The sequence below is a fragment of the Oncorhynchus masou genome, chromosome 12 (genome assembly GCF_036934945.1).
Source record: "Oncorhynchus masou masou isolate Uvic2021 chromosome 12, UVic_Omas_1.1, whole genome shotgun sequence".
In the NCBI taxonomy this organism is placed as follows: domain Eukaryota; kingdom Metazoa; phylum Chordata; class Actinopteri; order Salmoniformes; family Salmonidae; genus Oncorhynchus; species Oncorhynchus masou.
This window is the reverse complement of record NC_088223.1, coordinates 17,353,473-17,378,047: the sequence shown is the minus strand read 5'-3', so window position 1 is coordinate 17,378,047 and position 24,575 is coordinate 17,353,473. Positions and strand designations below refer to the sequence as shown.

Below are 24,575 nucleotides of genomic sequence, written 5' to 3'. Positions count from 1 at the left end.
AAAACAGTGATTTTCAAACACTATGAGATTCACAATGACATGAGGAGTAAGAAAATACTTGGACTAGAAACTCTTTGCAGGTTTTTAAAATCCCAGTTTTGTGATGTCACAGAGAAGCATTTTTTCAGCTTGGCCTTTCTATCTTTTAACCACAGGTCATAGAGGCACTGGTTTGGTGCTGTAGACACTGGTTTGGTGCTGAAGATGATGCATATGTGGTTGAAAAGTGACGGAATTGCCCTTTAAGAAATGGGTTTTAAGTAATAATCACAGGGCATATCAGAGAGAGATGTTCGCGTTTCATAGGCTTATTAGGAGACTTGAACACGTTGCCAATCACAGCTTATTTCCCTCCCTCCCTCCTTCAATCCACCCATCCATCTATACTGGTCTAAATTGGAAAACTCCAGCTATACAGTAGCAACAGGAGAAGCCTGTTGTCTCACGGCTTAAACATTCTTCTTAAAATAAGTGTCCATTGAACCTTTGTCAAATTGTATATGAGTAACTAAGCTTGATAGCACTACGTAAGTGATTCAGTCAAGACATATTGATGTTGTTGCCAGAATATTGGTGTGAAAGAACTGAACAAGTCAGTACACTTTCACCTATCCTGAGTCTTCAGATCAGTGCAGGAGACAGGAGATTAGCCCCCGCCCCTTTCCTCACCAGCCTTTTTGTAGAACATGATTTCTTCCTTGAAGTCCTTCCGTTCATCCAGGGCGTCGTCGATGCTGAGGATGATGGTCTCGCTGCTCTCTGGGCCATACAGGAACTTACAGGCACAGCTCTTCTGCATGACCTCAGCGCGGGAGAAGCCTGTGAGCTCACAGAAGCCATCAGAACAGTAGACGATGGGGAAACCTTGGGCCTTGGACACCTGGGCATTAGCCAGGATGAAGTTGCTGTCTGGTGGAATCAAAGATGGAGACAGGTTAGAATACAGGGTGGCATTCATTAGTGTACATCATAGCAAAACATTTAGCAACGAAGATGAGAGTTTCTTATTGGACAAGTTCAGTTTTTTTAAATGTTCTTTTAATTTCACCTTTATTTAACTAGGTAGGCCAGTTGAGAACAAGTTCTCATCAACTGCGACCTGGCCAAGATAAAGAAAAGCAGTGCAACAAAAACAACAACACAGAGTTACACATAAACAAACATACAGTCAATAACACAATAGAAAAACATATGCACAGTGTGTGCAAATGTAGAAGAGTGGGGAGGTAAGGCAATAAATAGGCCAGAGAGGTGAAATAATTACCACTGGAGTGATAGATGTGCAGATGATGATGTGCAAGTAGAGATACTGGGGCACAAAGGAGCAAGAGGTTAAGTAACAATATGGGGATGAGGTAGTTGGCTGTGCTATTTACAGATGGGCTGTGTACAGGTACAGTGATGGGTAAGCTGCTCTGACAGCTGATGCTTAAAGTTAGAGAGGGAGATGTAAGACTCCATCTTCAGAGATTAGGTGGCCAAAGGAAGCGTTGGCTCCTGGGGATGACCAGTGAAATATACATGCTGGAGCGCGTGCTACCGGTGGGTGTTGCAATGGTGACCAGTGAGCTGAGATAAGGCGGGGCTTTACCTAGCATAGATTTACAGATGACCTGGAGCCAGTGGGTTTGGCGACGAATATGTAGTGAGGGTCAGCCAACAAGAGCATACAGGTTGCAGTGGTGGGTAGTATATGGGGCTTTGGTAACTAAACAGATAGACTACATCCAATGTGCTGAGTAGAGTGTTGGAGGCTATTTTGTAAATGACATCAAGGTCAAGGATCGGTAGGATCAGTCAGTTTTACGAGGGTATGTTTGGCAGCATGAGTGAAGGAGGCTTTGTTGCAAAATAGGAAGCCGATTCAAGATTTAATTTTGGATTGGAGATTCTTAATGTGAGTCTGGAAGGAGCGTTTACAGTCTAACCAGACACCTTGGTATTTGTAGTTTACAGTCTAACCAGACACCTTAGTATTTGTAGTTTACAGTCTAACCAGACAACTTGGTATTTGTAGTTTACAGTCTAACCAGACAACTTAGTATTTGTAGTTTACAGTCTAACCAGACACCTTGGTATTTGTAGTTTTCTTCCGTTTGGTTTCTTGTGAATCCTAGCCTGATGACTCACGCTAAATTCTTCCGCTGCTCTGTCATTCACTACATAATTTGGTCTGAGACTGCCATCATTGTCGTCGCTTGTGATGTCGATGGGCACGAGGGGCCCGAGGGGCGTTTTACAAAACAAAGTTTCTTCAGCGATTGGATCGTGTCTAACCAATCAGAGTACCAGAGCCAATGACACATGTGCTGTATCTGGCCCTACCCATCGGTTTCTGGACCAATCAGACATCCCCGCATGTGGTCGCATTCAGTGAAGGGTCCGGGAGGTACTCAGATCCAGACTCATTGCAGAGAAGAAAGTAACATCTGTGTGTGTGGTGTAGAGTTTGGCTGGAGCAAGAAGTCTGGGTAGCCAGGCAAAGTGAACACGCCCTGGTTTAGACAGTGCTGATTTGAGAATACCCCTGAGAGAAGTGGAGAGGAGTCCAGTTGGGAAAAACCTGAGAGATTAGTGCACACCTAGCAAGAAGCTGTTGTTCAGCAGCGTTTTTGTGATGATAGTGTTTTGTCATGACTGTCCTGATCATGTCAGGTTACAGGAGACCACAACCCTACAGATTATCTCTCAACCCCAACAGAGGAGGAGAGATCTAGGGGTCTGAAGATGGGGGGGCCACAGACAAATTCCTTTGTCCTGATACTATGGACAACCAGCCTCAGAACATTAAACATGAACAAAAGGGACTGGTTTTCGTCAGCCACAATGGTGGTCATGACGATACATGGAATATGAAAATGTATGTCATTTTTGTTCTGTTATTAAAGGTAATCGTCATTAGGTGATGACATTATTACAAAAACATTATAATGTGAAGGGTTTTCCTAGTATATGTTTGATGTTTATACATTGTACGTTGTATGGAAATATCCAAATCAAAGCGAATGTTTTGGGTGAAGATGAAATGTTAAGTTAGTTGTCTAAAATTGCATTTGAGTCAAATCTGGACCTTGCCTCATTAACTTGGTACACCCAGAGAATTGCCCTAAAGGCGGCTACGCCCACTTCTGACCCAAGGGTATAAAACCTGTGAGTATAGAATTTACAGCAGGACTACGTGACCCCAGCTGCAGCGAGGTCTAAAAAAGTCAACGAACCCAGAACGCAACGCAAGTTTGAGGACAAATAAATCCTTTTCTACCCAAGCTACGGATTAGTAGCTGTGTCTCAGCGGGTGAATTCAAGTCGAACCACCTAGCCTCCATCTCCCATCGAATCGTGGTATCTAAAGGGTTTCATTCCTATGCTGTGAGCTCTGAGCTACAGAGCCGTCTGTCCTCAGAAGACCCATTCCAGAGCAAAGGGTGAGGGAACAGACTCCTAAGCCAAAATGGACACGGACACCGGGAGGATGAGCAGGGAGGTGCACAGGAGAAGTGCATCATCAAACAGTGGAACGTTCCACGCAGAGAATCCTCGGAGATCATCCCCACGTAATTACATCATTATATTCTGACCCATAAGAGCGGCAGTTTGGGGCAAGGCTCGGGTTAGAATAACATATCTGGCAAATTAACCAAATGTATATTTCTCTTGTGTACTTTCTTTTTTCTCTCTCTCTTGATATCCTCATTTTGGGTAACACGCGTCATAGTGTGTTGGCCCGTTATAAAGAGTTCTAATCAATAGCCTATAATGGGTTTTGTCTATGTGTATCTTTTATCATCATTTTAGTTTTTAGTAAATAAATATTTGACTAAGATACACGGGCTATACGACGTTCAGAACGAGATTGTTAGAGGCAACTGGTTAATTAGCGGCTGTTGTAAAATCGATATCCTGACTTTCTTTGAGTTAATTTGGGAAATAGAAACTCAATAAAAACTAGTTTTCCAATGGTTCCCCAGGTTAATGAGTTAATAATTGCTTGATTCAGTTTATCACGCAATTAGAAACTTTAATAATTCAATGAACAACAGTCGTCACATTACCTAATACAACGTCACGACAGTTTGCTAAACAAATACCCAATGGATTGACGAAAATAATCATGATATCATTGTCAGGTAAGCATAGGCTACTGTATAGTTAACATTTAATTGAGAGATTCATTGCGGCCACTGCAACGGCTACTGCACATACACAGACATGGGCATTCTCATTGCTTCTTCAGAAATGTGCAGGAATTACGAATCACTGATGCATTTTGTTCATGTATTATGATAATCTTGGAGCGACTTAATTTATTTTTAATACTTTTAGTTGACTCACTGCTAAGGTCAATACATTTTTTAATATTGTTGGATTCCATTTTATGGATTCCGTGAGGGCCTTAATTATCATATTTGGACCTGCCTAAGGCTCTCCACTACCTATTGTTCCTGCAGTGATGATTCACCATCTTCATCTAATGTTTTCATAATTTATCTGCAGATCATCTCCAAAAACCCTGGACCTACCAGTAGCCTATGCAAATTAGGGAGCCAAATGAACAGCTCTCTCACTGATACGATTCGGGAGGCTACACTGACTGATGAGACAAGAGTTCTCACTTTAGTGTCACTGTCTGACAAGACCCAACATCCTAGGAAAGGAAACCTAGGAAATCCTTTGGTTGACTTGTCCGGATGTGATGCCATGGACATATAACCATGTTGCATGATTTATAAATGGCAAAGAGGTACAGGAGATCGACTTTATTCAGTCAGTTCCACACCTTTTAATAAACTAGTGAATAGTTGCTGTTCAGTTGTCAATCAACGCACACTATATAGCCTATGCGCCACGACTCCGCATATGTGAAACTTGTGAAAGAAATCACTGAATGTCAAAAAACAATAATTAGGCTAAGTAGTGGATTTTGACTCGTTGTTACCACTTACATTGGATGTGCAAATTCACGAGGATCATGTTTACTCCTCTGTGTAAAGAAATTTGACCTCAACCAGAGATCGGTCGGCTAGTGAGGAGGCTGTGCGGGTGAGGGGAGGAGGGTGTGAGGGTGTGAGTGAGGGGAGGAGGGTGTGGGGAGGAGGCTGTGTGGGTGAGGAGAGGAGGGTTAGAGGGTGTGAGGGTGAGGGGAGGATGGTGTGAGGGTGTGGGTGAGGGGAGGAGGGTGTGGGGAGGAGGCTGTGTGGGTGAGGGGAGGAGGGTGTGAGGGTGTGGGGAGGAGAGTGTGTGGGTGTGGGTGAGGGGAGGAGTGTGTGGGGAGGAGGGTGTGTGGGTGAGTGGAGGAGGGTGTGAGGAGGAGGCTATGTGGGTAAGAAGAGGAGGGTGTGGGGAGGAGGCTGTGTGGGTGAGGAGAGGAGGGTGTGAGGGTGAGGGGAGGAGGCTGTGTGGGTAAGAAGAGGAGGGTGTGGGGAGGAGGCTGTGTGGGTGAGGAGAGGAGGGTGTGAGGGTGAGGGGAGGATGGTGTGGGGAGGAGGCTATGTGGGTAAGAAGAGGAGGGTGTGAGGAGGAGGCTGTGTGGGTGAGGAGAGGAGGGTGTGAGGGTGAGGGTGTGAGTGAGGGGAGGAGGGTGTGGGGAGGAGGCTGTGTGGGTGAGGAGAGGAGGGTGTGAGGGTGTGAGGATGAGGGGAGGATGGTGTGAGGGTGTGGGTGAGGGGAGGAGGGTGTGGGGAGGAGGCTGTGTGGGTGAGGGGAGGAGGGTGTGAGGGTGTGGGGAGGAGGGTGTGGGGAGGAGGGTGTGTGGGTGTGGGTGAGGGGAGGAGGGTGTGGGGAGGAGGCTGTGTGGGTGAGGGGAGGAGGGTGTGAGGGTGTGGGGAGGAGGGTGTGTGGGTGAGTGGAGGAGGGTGTGAGGAGGAGGCTATGTGGGTAAGAAGAGGAGGGTGTGGGGAGGAGGCTGTGTGGGTGAGGGGAGGAGGGTGTGAGGGTGAGGGGAGGAGGGTGTGAGCGTGTGGGGAGGAGGCTGTGCGGGTGAGGGGAGGAGGGTGTGGGTGAGGGGAGGAGGGTGTGGGGAGGAGGCTGTGTGGGTGAGGGGAGGAGGGTGTGAGGGTGTGAGGGTGAGGGGAGGAGGGTGTGAGGAGGAGGCTGTGTGGGTGAGGGGAGGAGGGTGTGGGGAGGAGGGTGTGTGGGTGAGGGGAGGAGGGTGTGGGGAGGAGGCTATATGGGTAAGAAGAGGAGGGTGTGGGGAGGAGGCTGTGTGGGTGAGGAGAGGAGGGTGTGAGGGTGTGAGGGTGAGGGGAGGATGGTGTGGGGAGGAGGCTATGTGGGTAAGAAGAGGAGGGTGTGAGGAGGAGGCTCTGCGGGTGAGGAGAGGAGCGTGTGAGGGTGGAAAGTGTGTCTGACAGGATCTCTTTTCCCACAGACGCATGATATGTAGTTGTTTATGTCTCGTGTCAACCATTGCCAAAGGAAACAAAAGTAATTCTGTGTTTAAACCCGCATCCGAACCTGATAGGTGAGAATTGCCTGTTAATTGAATGATTAGGATATTCCGCCCTGAAACATATAATTGTATGGAATTGATTAGAATGTATGAAATCATAATCAATATATGTGTAGTCCTAGTCAGAATTAGGGTAAAACAATATGCCTTTATGGTATTTTAAACACAAACTGTCTGAGCTTGGTGCCGACCTGACTAGAGATTTGGGAGAGAACAGGGAGTACGTCTCAAGGACAAAGTCGCTATCTCTGTCGGCTGGGAAGTGAGACAGACAGTGTCTGCGTAGCAAGACGTGTGTGCGTATGGTTGTGTGAATGTGTGTGTGTGCGTATGTTTGTGTGTATGTGTGGGCGTGAGAAGTCAGTATAAAATTAATTGATTTGTATTCTTGACTTCAGAACATTCCGTGAATAAACCTTTTTGACCATTTAGTTGGGCCTCCGTGTGTTTCATTCGACCAGAATCTTACAAATTCTGGTTTGCAGACTGAGAGTAATATCATTTAATTGGGTGATGTACCTGGAGAAAATAATTCTGCTATCAGAACCACAATGTCCCTCAACGGGGAGAAATGCAAACATTCCGTTTCATAATTGCTTTATTGGCAGAGAGTTGTCTCGGTCTCCATCCTCTTTGAATCACTGAAGATTTTCTCCAGTCGGAAGCGGAGGAGAAACTTAGAAAATGTTTTTATTTGCATCAGCAAAATGTGCCGAGTGATTTCTGTGTCTGCATTATAGGCCAGACACCAGTATGCCTTGGGACTCCTATCTGCAGGCTGTACCGACAAACACACACACACATTCACACACAAACTCTCCAGACACTGAGTGAGGACCAGACATCTGAATGGAACCAGACAGACATTCCTAACTCCTCTTCCTCACGTCCTGCCTGTCCAATAGCACCCCTCTGAGAGGTGGAGAGACTGATGCTTAGCCTTAAGATGTTCACCCAAGTGTGTGTGTGTGTGTGTGTGTGTGTGTGTGTGTGTGTGTGAGTTGTTTGTGACTGCGTGACTGTGTAGGCCTACACCATACGGAGCTTACAGTATGTATTTACTGCGTTGTAAGCACTGTCTGCATATCATACTGCCAAATTGTTTTTGCTGAAGCTGGCTGAAATGATTACAGTTAACTCTGCCTGGTCTCTCTCTCTCTCTCTCTGCCTCTCTCTCACACACACAGACACACACACACAGACACAGAAAAAACAGATACACACACAAGCACACACCCACACACACAGGTGTCCCCATCTGGATGTGGCTGGTACTCTAATGGCCCAGATTGAATCCAGGCATGGGACTGATTTGGGGCAGTGGGGGTTGCAGACACTTTTGAATAATCATAAGTAACTCATTTTGTAATCTCAACCCAACCTCACACATTCACCCAGTCTATCACCACACTGATTTCTCTCCTCTAACCTTCCCTCCATCAACACTCATCTCCATTTCTCTCCTCTAACCTCATTTCTCCATCAACACTCCTCTCCATTTCTCTCCTCTGACCTTCCCTCCATCAACACTCATCTCCATTTCTATCCTCTAACCTCATTCCTCCATCAACACTCCTCTCCATTTCTCTCCTCTGACCTTCCCTCCATCAACACTCCTCCCCATGTCTCTCCTCTAACCTCATTCCTCCATCAACACTCCTCTCCATTTCTCTCCTCTGACCTTCCCTCCATCAACACTCCTCTCCATGTCTCTCCTCTAACCTTCCCTCCATCAACACTCCTCCCCATGTCTCTCCTCTAACCTCATTCCTCCATCAACACTCCTCTCCATGTCTCTCCTCTAACCTCATTCCTCCATCAACACTCCTCTCCATTTCTCTCCTCTAACCTCATTCCTCCATCAACACTCATCTCCATTTCTCTCCTCTGACCTTCCCTCCATCAACACTCCTCTCCATTTCTCTCCTCTGACCTCATTCCTCCATCAACACTCCTCTCCATTTCTCTCCTCTGACCTTCCCTCCATCAACACTCCTCCCCATGTCTCTCCTCTAACCTCATTCCTCCATCAACACTCCTCTCCATTTCTCTCCTCTGACCTTCCCTCCATCAACACTCCTCTCCATGTCTCTCCTCTAACCTTCCCTCCATCAACACTCCTCCCCATGTCTCTCCAACCTCATTCCTCCATCAACACTCCTCTCCATTTCTCTCATCTGACCTTCCCTCCATCAACACTCCTCTCCATGTCTCTCCTCTGACCTTCCCTCCATCAACACTCCTCTCCATTTCTCTCCTCTAACCTCATTCCTCCATCAACACTCATCTCCATTTCTCTCCTCTGACCTTCCCTCCATCAACACTCCTCTCCATTTCTCTCCTCTGACCTTCCCTCCATCAACACTCCTCTCCATGTATCTCCTCTAACCTCATTCCTCCATCAACACTCCTCTCCATTTCTCTCCTCTGACCTTCCCTCCATTACTCTCCTCTAACCTTCCCTCCATCAACACTCCTCAACATTTCTCTCCTCTAACCTAATTCCTCCATCAACACTCCTCTCCATGTCTCTCCTCTAACCTCATTCCTCCATCAACACTCATCTCCATTTCTCTCCTCTAACCTCATTCCTCCAACACTCCTCTCCATTTCTCTCCTCTAACCTTCCCTCCATCAACACTCCTCTCCATGTCTCTCCTCTAACCTCATTCCTCCATCAACACTCCTCTCCATGTCTCTACTCTAACCTCATTCCTCCATCAACACTCATCTCCATTTTTCTCCTCTGACCTTCCCTCCATCAACACTCATCTCCATTTCTCTCCTCTAACCTTCCCTCCATCAACACTCCTCTCCATGTCTCTCCTCTAATCTTCCCTCCATCAACACTTCTCTCCATGTCTCTTAGAAATCCATCTCCCCCTCTCTCTGTCTCAATTCCATTCAATTCAATTGAAAGGGCTTTATTGGCATAGGAAAAATATGTTTACATTGCCAAAGCAAGAGAAATATACAGGAAATTAACAAGTGAAATAAACAATCAGAAATTAACAGTAAACATTACACTCACAAAACATATAAAAGATCATACATAACAAATGTTATATTATTGGCTATTTGCAGTGTTGTAACAATGTGCAAATAGTTGAAGTATGAAAGGGAAAATAAACAAACAGATAAATATAGGTTGTATTTACAATTTTCTCTTTCTTATTTCTCTCTAATTGCTCCCATGCAACCACCCATAGATCATCACACTATCTGACAGCTGCATGAGAGTCCCCACAGGGAAGGAGAGATGGAGGAAGAGAGAAGGAGAGAGGGAGGGAAAGAGAGGGAGGGGGGAGGAAGAGGGGAGGAAGGTAGGCGGGGATAAGGAAAGGGAAGGGGGAGAGGGAGCTGGAGAGAGGGAGAGAGAGGGAGAGGGAGAGAATCATGGATGTGAAGAGTGATTCATCACTCCAAAGAACGCATTTCCACTGCTCCAGAGTCCAATGGAGGTGAGCTTTACACCACTCTAGCCGAAGCTTGGCATTGCACATGGTGATCTTAGGCGTGTGTGCAGCTGCTCGGCCATGGAAACACATTTCATGAACCTCCCTACGAACAGTTCTTGTGCTCACGCTTCCAAAGGCAGTTTTGAACTCGGTAGTGTGTTGCAACCGAGGACAGACCATTTTTATTCGCCACGTGCTTCAGCACTCGCCTGTCCCATTTTGTAAACTTGTGTGGCCTGCCACTTTGTGGCTGAGCAGTTGTTGCTCCTAGACATTTCCACTTCACAATAACAGCACTTACAGTTGACCAGGCAGGACAGAAATTTGACGAACTGAGATGTTCAAAGTTACTGAGCTCTTCAGTAAGGCCATTCTACTGCCAATGTTTTTCTCTGAAGATCGCATGGCTGTGTGCTCTATTTTATACACCTGTCAGCAATGGGTGTGGCTGAAATAGCCGAATCCACTAATTTGTAGGGGTGTCCACATACAATATTTATACAAAAGTATGTCCATTAATGTTACTAACATTTCACATGTATCATACATATGATCAAAGCTGCAGGCTAAGTTAAATCTAGACTTGGTTTCCTCTATCGTAATCACTCCTATTTCAACCCAGCTGCCAAACTAACCCTGAATCAGATGACCATCCTACCCATGTTAGATTACGGAGATGTAATTTATAGATCGGCAGATGTTCTTTACCATTCGGCCATCAGATTTGCCACCAATGCTCCTTATAGGACACATCACTGCACACTATACTCCTCTGTAAACTTCATCTCTGTATACCCGTCGCAAGACTCACTGGTTGATGCTTGTTTATAAAACCCTCTGAGGCCTCACTCCCCCCTATCTTAGATATCTACTGCAGCACTCATCCTCCACATACAACACCCGTTCTGCCAGTCACATTCTGTTAAAGGTCCCCAAAGCACACATATCCCTGGGTCGCTCGTCTTTTCAGTTCGCTGCAGCTAGCGACTGGAACGAGCTGCAACAAACCCTCAAACTGGACAGTTTTATCTAAATCTCTTCATTCAAAGATTCAGTCATGGACACTCTTACTGAGAGTTGTGATGTATTGTTGTCTCTACCTTCTTGACCTTTGTGCTGTTGACTGTGTCCAATAATGTTTGTACCATGTTTTTGTGTTGCTAACATGTTGTTGTCATGTTGTGTTGCTACCATGCTGTGTTTTCATGTTTTGCTGCCTTGTTATGTTGTTGTCTTAGGTCTCTTTTTATGTAGTGTTGGGTCTCTCCTGTTGTGATGTGTGTTTTATCCTGTATTTATATTGTATTTAAAAATAAATGTATTTATCCCAAGCCCCTGTCCCCGCAAGCCTTTTGGTAGGCCGTCATTGTAAATAAGAATTTGTTCTTAGCTGTCTTGCCTAGTTAAATACAGGTTGAATAAAATTAAAATACAAACACATTTTGAATTTCACTACACACAAATACAAGACTTTCTGCATCTCACTGGTAGAAACAGTCCAGCGACAAATCAAATCCAATTACATTTTGTTGGTCACATACACATGGTTAGCAGATGTTATTGGTCACATACACATGGTTAGCAGATGTTATTGGTCACATACACATGGTTTGCAGATGTTATTGGTCACATACACATGGTTTGCAGATGTTATTGGTCACATACACATGGTTTGCAGATGTTATTGGTCACATACACATGGTTAGCAGATGTTAATGCGAGTGTAGTGAAATGCTTGTGCTTCTAGTCTGACAGTGCAGTAATATCTAACAAGTAATCTAACAAATTCACAGCGACTACCTTATACACACACAATGTAAGGGAATGGAATAAGAACATATATGGCTGACCGTGCGGCGTAGGCAATATTTTTTTTAACAATTTTATTTTACCAGGTACGTTGATTGAGAACACGTTCTCATGTACAGCAACGACCTGGGGAATAGTTACAGGGGAGAGGAGGGGGGTGAATGAGCCAATTGTAAGCTGGGGATGATTAGGTGACTGTGATGGTCTAAGGGACAGCTAGATGGTGTAAAATACAGTATATACATATGAGATGAGTAATGTAGGACATGTAAACATTATTAAAGTGGCATTATTTAAAAAGTAACTAGTGATACCATTATTAAAGTGGCCAGTGATCTGAGTCTGTATGCTGGCAGCAGCCTTTCTATGTTAGTGATGGCTGTTTACCAGCCTGATGGCCTTGAGATAGAAGCTGTTTTTCAGTCTCTCGGTCCCAGCTTTGATGCACCTGCACTGACCTCGCCTTCTGGATGGTAGCAGGGTGAACAGGCAGTGGCTCAGGTGGTTGTTGTCCTTGATGATCTTTATGGCCTTCCTGTGACAACGGGTGCTGTAGGTGTCCTGGAGGTGTCCCGGCCATGTGTTGTGCAGACCGCACCAGCCTCTGGAAAGCCTTGCTGTTGAGGGCGGTGCAGTTGCCGTACCAGGTGGTGATACAGTCCGACAGGATGGTCTCGATTATGCATCTGTAGGAGTTTGAGGGTTTTAGGTGCCAAGTCAAATTTCTTCAGCCTCCTGAGGTTGAAGAGACGCTGGAACTTAAAACTTTCCACCTTCTCCACTACTGTTTCATCGATGTGGATAGGGGGGTGCTCCCTCTGCTGTTTGTGGATAGGGGGGGTAATGTTGTTGTAAGCAAACCACAATACTCAGCATTCATAGCGATTTCAGGACTGCCCTGTGGAGGTGAGAAATACCAGAATGTCTGTCTTTGTAACCATCACTTTCAACCAGATTTTTAAATGGAACTGAAGTTAACTGATGCGGTTGTCATGTCGTTGAATGTTGAAAAGTGATGCTATTCTATTGATTTTCCCCTTCACTTCAAAGAGGGAGCTATCCGATCAGCACAGCAGAAAAGAAGTCAAGTTGAGGTAGCTAATATTACCTAGCTAGATAGCGAACTCCATCAAATCAAACACAATGAAAATAGTCCGGGTAGCCATTTGACTACCTGTTCAGGAGTCTTATGGCTTAGGGGTAAAAAAAACTTTTGAGAAGCCTTTTTGTCCTAGACTTGGCACTCCGGTACCGCTTGTCATGCGCTAGTAGAGAGAACAGTCTATGACTGGGGTGGCTGGGGTCTTTGACAATTTTTAGGGTCTTCCTCTGACATCGCCTGGTATAGAGGTGCTGGATGGCAGGCAGCTTAGCCCCAGTGATGTACTGGGCCGTACGTACTACCCTCTGTAGTGCCTTGCGGTCAGAGGCCGAGCAATTGCCTTACCCGGCAATGATGCAACCAGTCAGGATGCTCTCAATGTTGCAGCTGTAGAACCCTTTGAGGATCTCAGGACCCATGCCAAATCTTTTCAGTTTCGTGAGGGGGAATAGGCTTTGTCATGCCCTCTTCACAACTGTCTTGGTGTGTTTGGATCATTCTAGTTTGTTGTTGATGTGGACACCAAGGAACTTGAAGCTCTCAACCTGCTCCACTACAGCCCCCGTGGATGAGAATGGGGGCGTGCTCGGTCCTCTTTTCCTGTAGTCCATAATCATATCCTTAGTCTTGGTTACGTTGAAGGATAGATTGTTATTCAGGCACCACCCGGCCAGGTCTCTGACCTCCTCCCTATAGGCTGTCTCGTCGTTGTTGGTGATCAGGCCTACCACTTGTGCCGTCTGCAAACTTGGTGCTGGAGTCGTGCCTGGCCATGCAGTCATGGGTGAATAGGGAGTACAGCAGGGGACTGAGCACACACTCCTGGGGAGCTCCAGTGTTGAGGATCGGTGTGGCAGATGTGTTGCTACCCTCACCACGCTAGCTTCGTTAAGTTACATTTTCCAACCGTTAGCTAACTAACTACCACAGAGGCTAATGTGACTGTTCTATTTAGAGTCCAATCTTATCAAAATCTGCAAAGGCATCAAAATCAAGCTCAACACCAGGAACTAGTGTAAGTAACTCTAAATTTGTGCTAAAATCTACTAAATCTTTCCATGACGAGCAAATAAATATACTGGAGCTAGGCATAAACATGGTCCATGTCTTGTCACAGTGGGTGTGTTTACAAGTAGGCTACTGTAGCTCTCTGTATTGGTTGTTTATGCATGGCTTGAAATCTAAATTGGAGATGGTGTGGGTGACTGACTGGTGATTATTGGGGAGGGTATTGTGTGTGAAGGTTAGTCGTACAGAGCCTGTAGACCAATTGGATGGAAGCTTTCAGCCTGGAATAAGCCGAAGCTCCACATCATCTGACTGTGAAACAAGCCAGTACAGCCAAAAGGTATTTAAAAAAGCACAATGCCTCTCATGAAAACAGAAACTAAATCACCAATACACTAAACTGTCAAGACAAGAGCTCCAACTTTTCCCACCCTTGCAGTCAGTTCCTTGGCATGGGGAAGAGGGGCTGTTAGTATACTCTTCAAGCCTATTCCCTCCATTGTTGGCAGTGTTTATCTAGTCAACAGTACAACTGTAGGTGCTCATACAGAACAATTAATGACTACACTGTTTACAAGTCAAGCCCCCTCACACTTTTCCCCCCCATCTTTGCTAACAGCCCAGCTCAATGCTCCATTATTGACTCGAGTGTAACAAAACACTAGCTGTTGTCCATGTGTATATAACGGTGTTTTATATCATTTGACTAAATGATTCCAGCTGCATCAGAAACAAATCAAATTGATTTTATATAGCCCTTCGTACATCAGCTGATATCTCAAAATGCTGTACAGAAACCCAGCCTAAAACCCCAAACAGCAAGCAATGCAGGTGTAGAAGCAGAATAAACTGTTGACTTCAACTTCTTGATTAATTTGTGGCATTCATTAAATGTATTTGGATAAACTAGCTTCAGTATTACTGCTCAAATAAATGAAGCAGGGAGTTGGTGTTATTTAAACTAATTTGTTGGCAAGTTAACATGTTTTAATAAAATAGATTAGTCTGTCATTATAGCTAATAAGTAAGTCAAAGTATGTGAACGTGTTGGAATTTGCTATTTAACTAAGCAAGTCAGTTAAGAACAAATTCTTATTCAGGGGCAGAACGACAGACTATCTTGTCAGATCGAGGATTCGATCTAGCAACCTGTCGGTTACTGGCCAAATGCTCTAACCACTATGCTACATGCCACAAGAAAATTACCTGGATTTCTGCATTAATTGGTCATCAAATTTGATCTGATGTTCATCTAAGTCACAACAATAGACAAACAGTGTACTTAGACTAATAACACAACTTGTATTCAATATAGCCAAGAGCAATACATCATTTAAACATTCACAGTGTAGGTTGAAAAAAGTATGTGAACCCCTAGGCTAATGTCTTCTCCAAAAGCTCATTGGAGTCATCTAACCTGGAGGCCAATCAATGAGACGAGCTTGGAGATGTTGGTTAGAGCTGCCTTGCCCTATAAATAAAAAACTCAAACTTTGAGTCTGCTATTCAGAAGCATTGCCTGATGTGAACCATGCCTTGACAAAAGAGATGTCAGAAGACCTAAACAGTGACTTGTAACACCCTGATCTGTTTCACCTGTCCTTGTTCTCGTCTCCACCCCCTCCAGGTGTCACCCATCTCCCCCGGGTATTTAAACCTGTGTTTCCTTTGTCTGTGCCAGTTCGTCTTGTATGTTCCAAGTCAACCAGCGTGGTTTTCCCTGCCTTTCTATTCTGTTTTGCTAGTCCTCCCGGTTTTGACACGACTGTTTTCTGGACCTGCCTGCCCTGACCCAGAGCCTGCCTGCCCTGACCCCGAACCTGCCAGCCACACTGTACCTACTGGACTCTGAACGGTTTTTGACCTTTTGCCTGTCCATGACATTCTCTTGCCTACCCGTTTTGGATTATTAATAAATATCAAAGACTCAAAACATCTGCCTCCTGTGTCTGCATCTGGGTCTCACCTTGTGCCTTGATACTTGTTGAGTTGCATAAAGATGGAAAGGGTTACAGAAGTATCTCAAAGCCTTGTTCATCAGTCCACTTTAAGACAAATTGTCTATAAATGGAGAAAGTTCAGCACTGTTGCTTCTCCCTAGGAGTGGCCGTCCTGCAAAGATGACTGCAAGAGCACAGCACAGAATGCTCAATAAGGTTAAGAATCCAAGTGTCAACTGAAGACTTCTAGAAATCTTTGGAACATGCTAAACTCTTGTCTACGATACGTAAAATATTAAACAATGGTGTTCATGGGAAGACACTGTTACGTACGCCTCTATGAAGAGGGAACGCAACACCCTGCTACTCAACATGAAGCGAAAGACGTATGGAATGTAGGTGTGAGTAAAGATGACAAAAGGCAGAGAATTTAACATTTACTAGGAATTTTTTCCTTCACACAGTATTATGGGGAAAGGACAGAACCAAAGCTAAGAAAGTAAATATCAAAGCCCCATCTATCTTACCTGCCGAACCACTACTTACCCAATTTAGCACCACCTGGTGCTGCCCTAACAAAAATACAAGGGGTGGTCCGCCCAGGTCTTACCTAGTGTGCCTAGACAGTGAATATACTAAGCACTCCCTAGGTGCCTTCATCCTTACCCCCTGGGATCAAATGAAACAGAATATTAACAATTCCACAAACACACTGAGAAACACATGTCATCAAATAGGCTCTGACTGAGCAACAAATTCACACAGAACATACCAAAGCTGCTCCCATCTACAACTAACATAGTACATACCAATTGCTTGAGAAACAACCAACATTTGCTATAGCCATCAGCCTCCTCTCACAGCAATCTTATTTCTTCAATGACCTCCCAGCAATGAACTCTCGTGAACAGAACACTGGCTTTTATATAGCTTAAGAAGGAATGGGTAATTGGAAACAGCTGCATCTTGACGAGGGGGCGGGGTCAGCTCCAATTTGCCATGGAGTCGACCAATCAGCTGCTTGAGGGATTTCAGGAAGCCATTTCCTGAAATACACACATGCAAATACCCAAACTACAACACAGAAACTGGGGAATGTAACAGACACCACAGAAGAAGCCACTGCTGTCCAAAAAAACATTGCTGTCTAAAGTTTGCAAAAGTGCACCTGGATGTTCCACAGCACTACTGGCAAAATAGGACAGGTGAATCAACAGTTGAGTTGTTTAGAAGGAACACACAACACTATGTGTGGAGAAAAAAGGCACAGCACACCAACATCAAAACCTCATCCTAACTGTAAAGTATGGTGGAGAGAGCATCATGGTTTGGGGCTGCTTTGCTGCCTCAGGGCCTGGACAGCTTGCTATCATCGATGGAAAAATGAATTCCCAAGTTTATCAAGACATTTTGCGGGAGAATGTTAGGCTATATGTCCGCCATTTGAAGATCAACAGAAGTTGGGTGATGCAACAGGACAACAACCCAAAACCCAATATTGCTGAACTGAAACAGTTTGAAAGATGAATGGTCGAGTGGTGATGGTGGGCGGGTGCTTTGCTGGTGACACTGTCTGTGATATATTTAAAATTCTAGGCACACTTAACCAGCATGGCTATCACAGTCTTCTGCAGCGATACGCCATCCCACCTGGTTTGCACTTGGTAGAACTATCATTTGTTTTCAACAGGACAATGACCCAAAACACCTGCAGGCCGTATAAGGGTGATTTGACCAGAAGGATGGATGGAGACCAGAAGGATGGAGTGCTGCATCAGATGACCTGGCCTCTAAAATCACCCGACCTCAGCCCAATTTAGATGCTTTGGGATTAGTTGGACCGCAGAGTGAAGGAAAAGCTGCCAATAAGTGCTCAGCATATGTGGGAACTCCTTCAAGACTGTTGGAAAAACATTTCTCATGAAGCTGGCTGAGAGAATGCCAAGAGTGTGCAAAGATGTCATCAAGGCAAAGGGTGACTACTAAGAATCTCAAATATAAAATATATTTTGATTTGTTTAACACTGTTTTTGGTTACAACATGATTCCATATGTGTAATTTCATAGTTTTGATGTCTTCACTATTATTCAATAATGTAGAAAATAGTAAAAATAAAGAAAAACCCTTGAAAGAGTAAGTGTGTCAATCTTGGACTGGTTTGTAAGTTTTTTCAACAATAGGTTATGGTCAATAATATCAAAGACTGCACTGAAATCTAACAGTACAGATTTCACAATATTTTTCTTAATTTATTTCAACCAATCGTCAGTCATTTGTATCATACAGTACATCTTGTGCAGTACATCTTGTGCAGTACATCTTGCGTACACTTCTCTGTAAGCATGCGGAAAGTCTGTTGTTCATTTGTTTACAGAGAAATAGCATTGTGTTTGGTCAAACAGTATTTTTTCCAACAGTTTGCTAAGAGCTGGCAGCAAGCTGATAGGTCAGCTGTTAGAACCAGTAAAGGCCACTTTATCAGTCTTGGATAGCAGAATGTAGTGGCAGGGTAGCCTAGTGGTTACAAGGTACAAATCAGTCGTTCTGCCCCTGAACAGGCAGTTAACCCACTGTTCCTAGGCTGTCATTGAATATAAGAATATGTTCTTAACTGACTTGACCAGTTAAATAAAGGAAAAGGAAAACAGGATTTTGGCTTCCCTCCAGGCTCAGATTAAAGGTATGACAGATAGGAGTGGCTATATAAGCAGCGACCATCCTCAGTAGCTCTCCATTGTTGTCAGGAGGTTTGGCATTTTTGATCGATAAGAATAATTTTTCCACCTCTCCCACACTAACTTTACAAAACTCTAACTTACAATGCTTTTCTTTCATTATTTATATGCATGAATACGATGGCTCACAGCTTGTTGTTGGCATTTCCTGCCTATGTTTGCCCACTTTGCAAATGAGGTTATCATTAAAATAATTGGCAACATCAAATGGTTTTGTGTTGAATAAGCCATCTGATTCGATAAAATATGGAGTTGAATTTGTTTTCTGTCCATATTTTTTATTAAAGTACTCAAGTTTTCTATCATTCTTCATATCAGTGGTCACCAACTGGTCATCGCGATTGAATCAAATCAAACTAACTATGTTTAATTGTTACTCAGTTAAATTAATCATGTAACAATTAACTCATTAGTAATTTGGGGCAACAGGGGAAAGTTGTTTAACTAGTTACTATCTCCCAACTTAAACTCTAAAGCTATATAGATATCTCTCACATCAATAACAGTCACTTATTAATCATTACCTCATCAGTCTCATTCTGAATGTCGCATAATCGTTGGATCCGCAAGAACCCTAGCCCTTCTGAATATTCAGTACTACAAAAATTGATTTAATTATTTATTTAATAACTAAATAATAACACAGGATACACCTACACACTTACATGAGATAAAAGTCCCTAGTGGACTGACAAGATATGACGTCTTGTTACACAGGGAGAAAGAGGAGAGACAACACTTGGATATATTTGGAACCTACGCTCAAAGGAATAGTAATACTTTGCACATGAACCACCGCTCATTCTTCACTCGTGTTGAGAGTTTCAGCGTTTCTAACCATTTTGTAACGTGTAGCCACCGCTTCACGCTGTCTGGTCTTGTAGTTTTAACCATTTGTGACATCCCTGCTTACACATTCCGTCTGCTTGGTCTCATAGTGGTCTCAAGGTTGATCATTCAGGTTCAATGCCTGTGCTCACTTGGGCGTGTTTACTGACTAGGCACAAGTTTATATGAACAATAAATGTCTCATTTAGAAGGCTAAAATCACATTGCTATCTTCACAAAAGTATTCTCATATTTAATCATACATTTTATTTAAATGTAAAGCTGATACATAGAATGCGTACACTTTCAGAGTTACAGTTACTTCATTATGCCATCCTTAATGACATCACAAAATAATAAAACATATGACACGATTATTCTTTAGATCCCCATGGACCATTCTTAACATTCCTATGTTATGAATATTGTTCCAAAGTTCATTCTCTTGGAGAAAAAAACGTTTTGCTGGCTAGAGTCTCTGGAACAAAGACGTTTCAGTCTTCCCATACTAGAGTGCCAGGGGGATAGTTTCTGTGGGAGATAGGGGGGTTCAAGGCATTCCTAGTTCATCAAACATTTCTGTAGAAACGACAATGATAAAGGCGGTAGGTGCACGTGATTCAGAAGCCCTGCGCACCATGTAGGCAAAGTGTTACCATTTTCAACCATTTAATTAGTCTGAAAAGACTAACTTTGCATACCAGGTGGACTGGAAGATCTGTGGCTAAATCGAATGTGCCTACTGTGCTGGTGAATTGGATAGCTCAAATCACCTTGCCTACAGCTTCCACGACCCCGGCCACAGCAAGGATTGATACTAGCCTACGTGAGATCTCATAATATTTAAAACCACGTCCAGAGACTGTCAAAGAATACAGCAAAGAGCTGCTGTTTTTGTGAGTGAGTTTATGCCTAAGTTTTTATTCAGCACTGTCAACACTGTTTAGTCAACACTATTACAAAACATAAAGTGTTTATATGTAACGGTTTTCTTGTGGTGAAGGAGAGGCGGACCAAAACGCAGCGTGGTTATATTGATTCATGTTTAATAAAAAAAAGCTAAACACGAACACTACAAAACAATAAACGTGGAAAACCAAAATCAGCCCTATCTGGTACAAACACAGAGACAGGAACAATCACCCACAAACACACAGTGAAACCCAGGCTACCTAAGTATGATTCTCAATCAGAGACAACTAATGACACCTGCCTCTGATTGAGAACCATACGAGGCCGAAACATAGAAATACCCAAATCATAGAAAAACAAACATAGACTGCCCACCCCAACTCACACCCTGACCATACTAAATAATGACAAAACAAAGGAAATAAAGGTCAGAACGTGACATTATAAAAAGTGTTTTCCCTGCAGCTGCAATGAATGAGTAAGCAAGTAGGCCCATTATTAACAGCAAGTTAAATGTCTATTTTAATATCAAGGAATATTTCACTTTCTCTGGTCATAGAAACTACACAGTCTCACCAGAGGAAAGGAAAGCGAGAGCAGGACCGTGAGACATTTAACATTTTAACATTTAAGTCATTTAGCAGACGCTCTTATCCAGAGCGACTTACAAATTGACCGTGCTGCTCTCTCCCTCCCCCTGCTGACACTAATCCCATATTCAAAACATCTGAGAACTTGGAACTCGGAAATCTCAGACTTCCGAGTTTAATGCGTTCAAGACAACTGGGTACTCAGGGAAAAAACGAGATCTGACTGGGAAAAACATTTTTGAACAGTCTTCCAATTCGGAATTCCAAGCATCTTTCTAGAGCTCCGACTTTCAGACCTGAAGATCACTGACGTCAAACCCTTTTCCCCCCCAGAGTTCCCAGTTGTCTTGAACGCACTATGACCATCAGATTTCTAATTATTTCAATTTATGCTCACTTGTGCCTCGCAAATGCTACACCAACTGATCTATTTTGTTATCAAAGCTTAAGTTTTGAAATATGATACTGTCTGAGAAGAACAATATAGGCAGGCCATGCATATTGCCAATATACTGCGCAAACCTCATTCCTACAGAATTGTTTTTATTCGGTTAATGATACATTTTTAAAGAAATTCTGAGCGGTAGATCTCGGTTAGATTTTTGACTGCAAAGGGGATCTTGACTCAGAAAAGTTTGGTGACCAGAGCTTAATATAATTGATATTGGCTTCCTAATACAGTGTCTTCTTCTTTTTGTTGAGTTTAGTCACATTATTTTCAATTTGCTTTAAATGTCAAATGTGTAGCCAGACTTATTAGCCACTCCTTTCTCCCCATCTCTTTCAACAATACAAGTGCAGCGTCTGGATGCTCCTTATTAATCACATCAGACCAACAAATATTTCTTAACATCATCCACATGAGTCACAGCTAAATATGTTGAATGATCTCTTATATACTATTTTAGGCCCAGCTTTTGGAACCTTGGCTTTCCTGGATATAGCTGCTATATTCTGATCACTGCATCAATGGGTACAGATCCAGCTTCATAACAAAGTTCTACAGTATTAGTAAAAATGTGATCAAGACATGTTGAGTATATAGTTCCTGTAGTGTTTGTAAACACCCTGGTAGGTTGATTAATAACCTGAACCAGATTACAAGCACCGGTTACAGTGAGAAGCTTCCTCTTGAGCAGATAGATTGATGAAAACCAGTCAATATTCAGGTCCCTAAGAAAGTAGACCTCTCTGTTTACATCACATACTGTGCAATATCAAGGATTTCACACACATTATCTAGATACTGACTGTTAGCACTTGGTGGCCAATAGCAACAACCGAAAATAATAGGCTTTAGATAAGGAGAGTGAACCTGCAACCACAACCCTTCAATAACACTTGACATGAGATCTTCTCAAAGCATTACAGAGATAAAGTTCTGAAAATATACAGCAACACCTCCACCATAGACATTCCTATAACTTCTTTAGATGTTATTTCCTTGTATTGCTACTGCTGTATCAAAGGAATTATCTACAATACCAGTCAAAAGTTTGGACACCTACTCATTCAAGGGTCTTTCTATATTTTTACTATTTTCTACACTGTAGAATAAAACATGTGTGAAATAACACACATGGAATGATGTAGTAACCAAAAAAGTGTTAATTAAATCCAAATATATTTGAGATTTTAGATTCTTCAATGTAGCAACACTTTGTCTTGATGACAGCTTTGCACACTCTTGGCATTCTCTTGGCATTGTGGAGGCTAGTTCATCTGATGCAGCACTACATCACTCTCCTTCTTGGTCAAATAGCCCTTACACAGCCTGGAGCGCAAACCAGATGGGATGGCGTATCGCTGCAGAATGCTGTGGTAGCCATGCTAGTTAAGTGTGCCTTGAAAAATAAATCAGTGTCACCAGCAAAGCACCCCCACACCATCACATCTCCTCCTCCATGCTTCACAGTGGGAACAACACATGCAGAGGTCATCCGTTAACCTACACTGCGTCTCACAAAGACACTGCGGTAGGAACCAAACATCTCAAATTGGGACTCAGACCAAAGGACATATTTTCACCGGTCTAATGTCCATTGCTCGTGTTTCTTGGCCCAAGCAAGTCTCTTCTTATTATTGGTGTCCTTTAGTAGAGGTTTCTTTGCAGCAATTCGATCATAAAGGCCTGATTCATGCAGTCTCCTCTGAACAGTTGATGTTGAGATGTGTCTGTTACTTGAACTCTGTGAATCATTTATTTGGGCTGCAATCTGAGGTGCACTTATCTCTAATGAACTTATTCTCTGCAGCAGTGGTAACTCTGGGTCTTCCTTTCCTGTGGCGCTCCTCACGAGAGCCAGTTCCATCGTAGCGCTTGATAGTTTTTGCGACTGCCCTTGAAGAAACCTTCAGTTCTATAAATTTACCGGATTGACTGACTTTAATGTCTTAAAGTAATGATGGACTCTTTGGCTATTTGAGCTGTTCTTGCCATAATATGGACTTGGTCTTTTACCAAATAGGGCTATCTTCTGTATACCTCCCCTACCTTGTCACAACACCACTGATTGGCTCAAACAATGTAGAATGTATAGTAAAAATAAAGAAAAACCCTGGAATGAGTAGGCGTGTCCAAACGTTTGACTGGTACTGTCAGTGAATCTCAGAAATGGCTAATATATGAAGGTTACCTGATGTTAGTAAGTTATTCATGAACCTTATTTCTAAGGCTACATATATTAATATGGGCTATTTGTAGCCCTTTCCTGGGTAGCTGATCAGAGATAGACATAACATGGAAAAGAGCAAACAAAGAAAAAAACAACAACAACAAAAACATTATTCAGCAGTCCATCAATCAGTTGGTGTGTGTAAGTGTGTGTGTGCTGCGGGGTTAAAGCTACGAACCCACAGGCTTGGCTCTGTCATCCCTTCCAGGCTTTTGGGAGGGAGGGTGTACAATGAGCCTGTCATAGCATATGTAACCAATGTCCCCAAGCGCACTAGCAGATTTCATGGTTGGGATAGGTTATTTCCTTTTCTTCCTCTCAATCTCTTGGCTCTTTCCTGAACAACTATCTTGTCCTTGAACCTCAGGAACTTGACCATTATCGACCTGGGCCTATCACCTAGTCCAGTGGTGGGTTTTACAGTCCTGTGGGCATACTCCACCTCAATTCTCCTGTGCTCCATCTTCAGTTTCTCAGTGATCATTTCCCTCACTTTGTCCTTAGACTCTGTCCAGGGCTCACAGTGCAGATGGAAACAGCAACAAACAGCAGGGATTCAAACAGTCACACTCCGGGACAATCCGTGGTCCTAGCTGTAAGGGCTGTGAATTGTGTACAACCTGCTAAGGAAACCTGTCTAGCTTGATAGCTAGCTAACGTTAGGCTAATGTCTGCGCCAAAGAGGGAACAATTACCTACTTCTCTGGAACAGAATAGACCTGTTATTGTAAGGAACACCATTAGGAACACCTTCTTCCATACTCCACCTACTTCCATACTCCACCTTCTTCCATACTCCACCTACTTCCATACTCCACCTACTTCCATACTCCACCTACTACCATACTCCACCTACTACCATACCCCATTCAAAGGCACTTAAATATTTGTCTTGCCCATTCACCCTCTGAATGTCACACATACACAATCCATATCAATTGTCTCAAGGCTTAAAAACCCTTCTTTAACCTGTCTGCTCCCCTTTCGTCTACACTGATTGAAGTGGATTTAACAAGTGACATCAATAAGGGGTCATAGCTGGATCACCTGGACTCACCTGGTCAGTCTG

At 43.5% G+C, this 24,575-nt stretch overlaps 1 protein-coding gene across 1 annotated transcript in view; it reads right to left on the bottom strand.

Annotated features, from left to right (window-relative positions):
* Positions 1-24,575, bottom strand: part of LOC135549619 (potassium voltage-gated channel subfamily H member 8-like) — a 132,337-nt gene that overhangs the window by 95,022 nt on the left and 12,740 nt on the right. Inside the window, 1 exon segment of the mRNA XM_064979745.1 lies at positions 670-909. Within this exon segment, the coding sequence (XP_064835817.1) occupies positions 670-909 (240 nt within the window).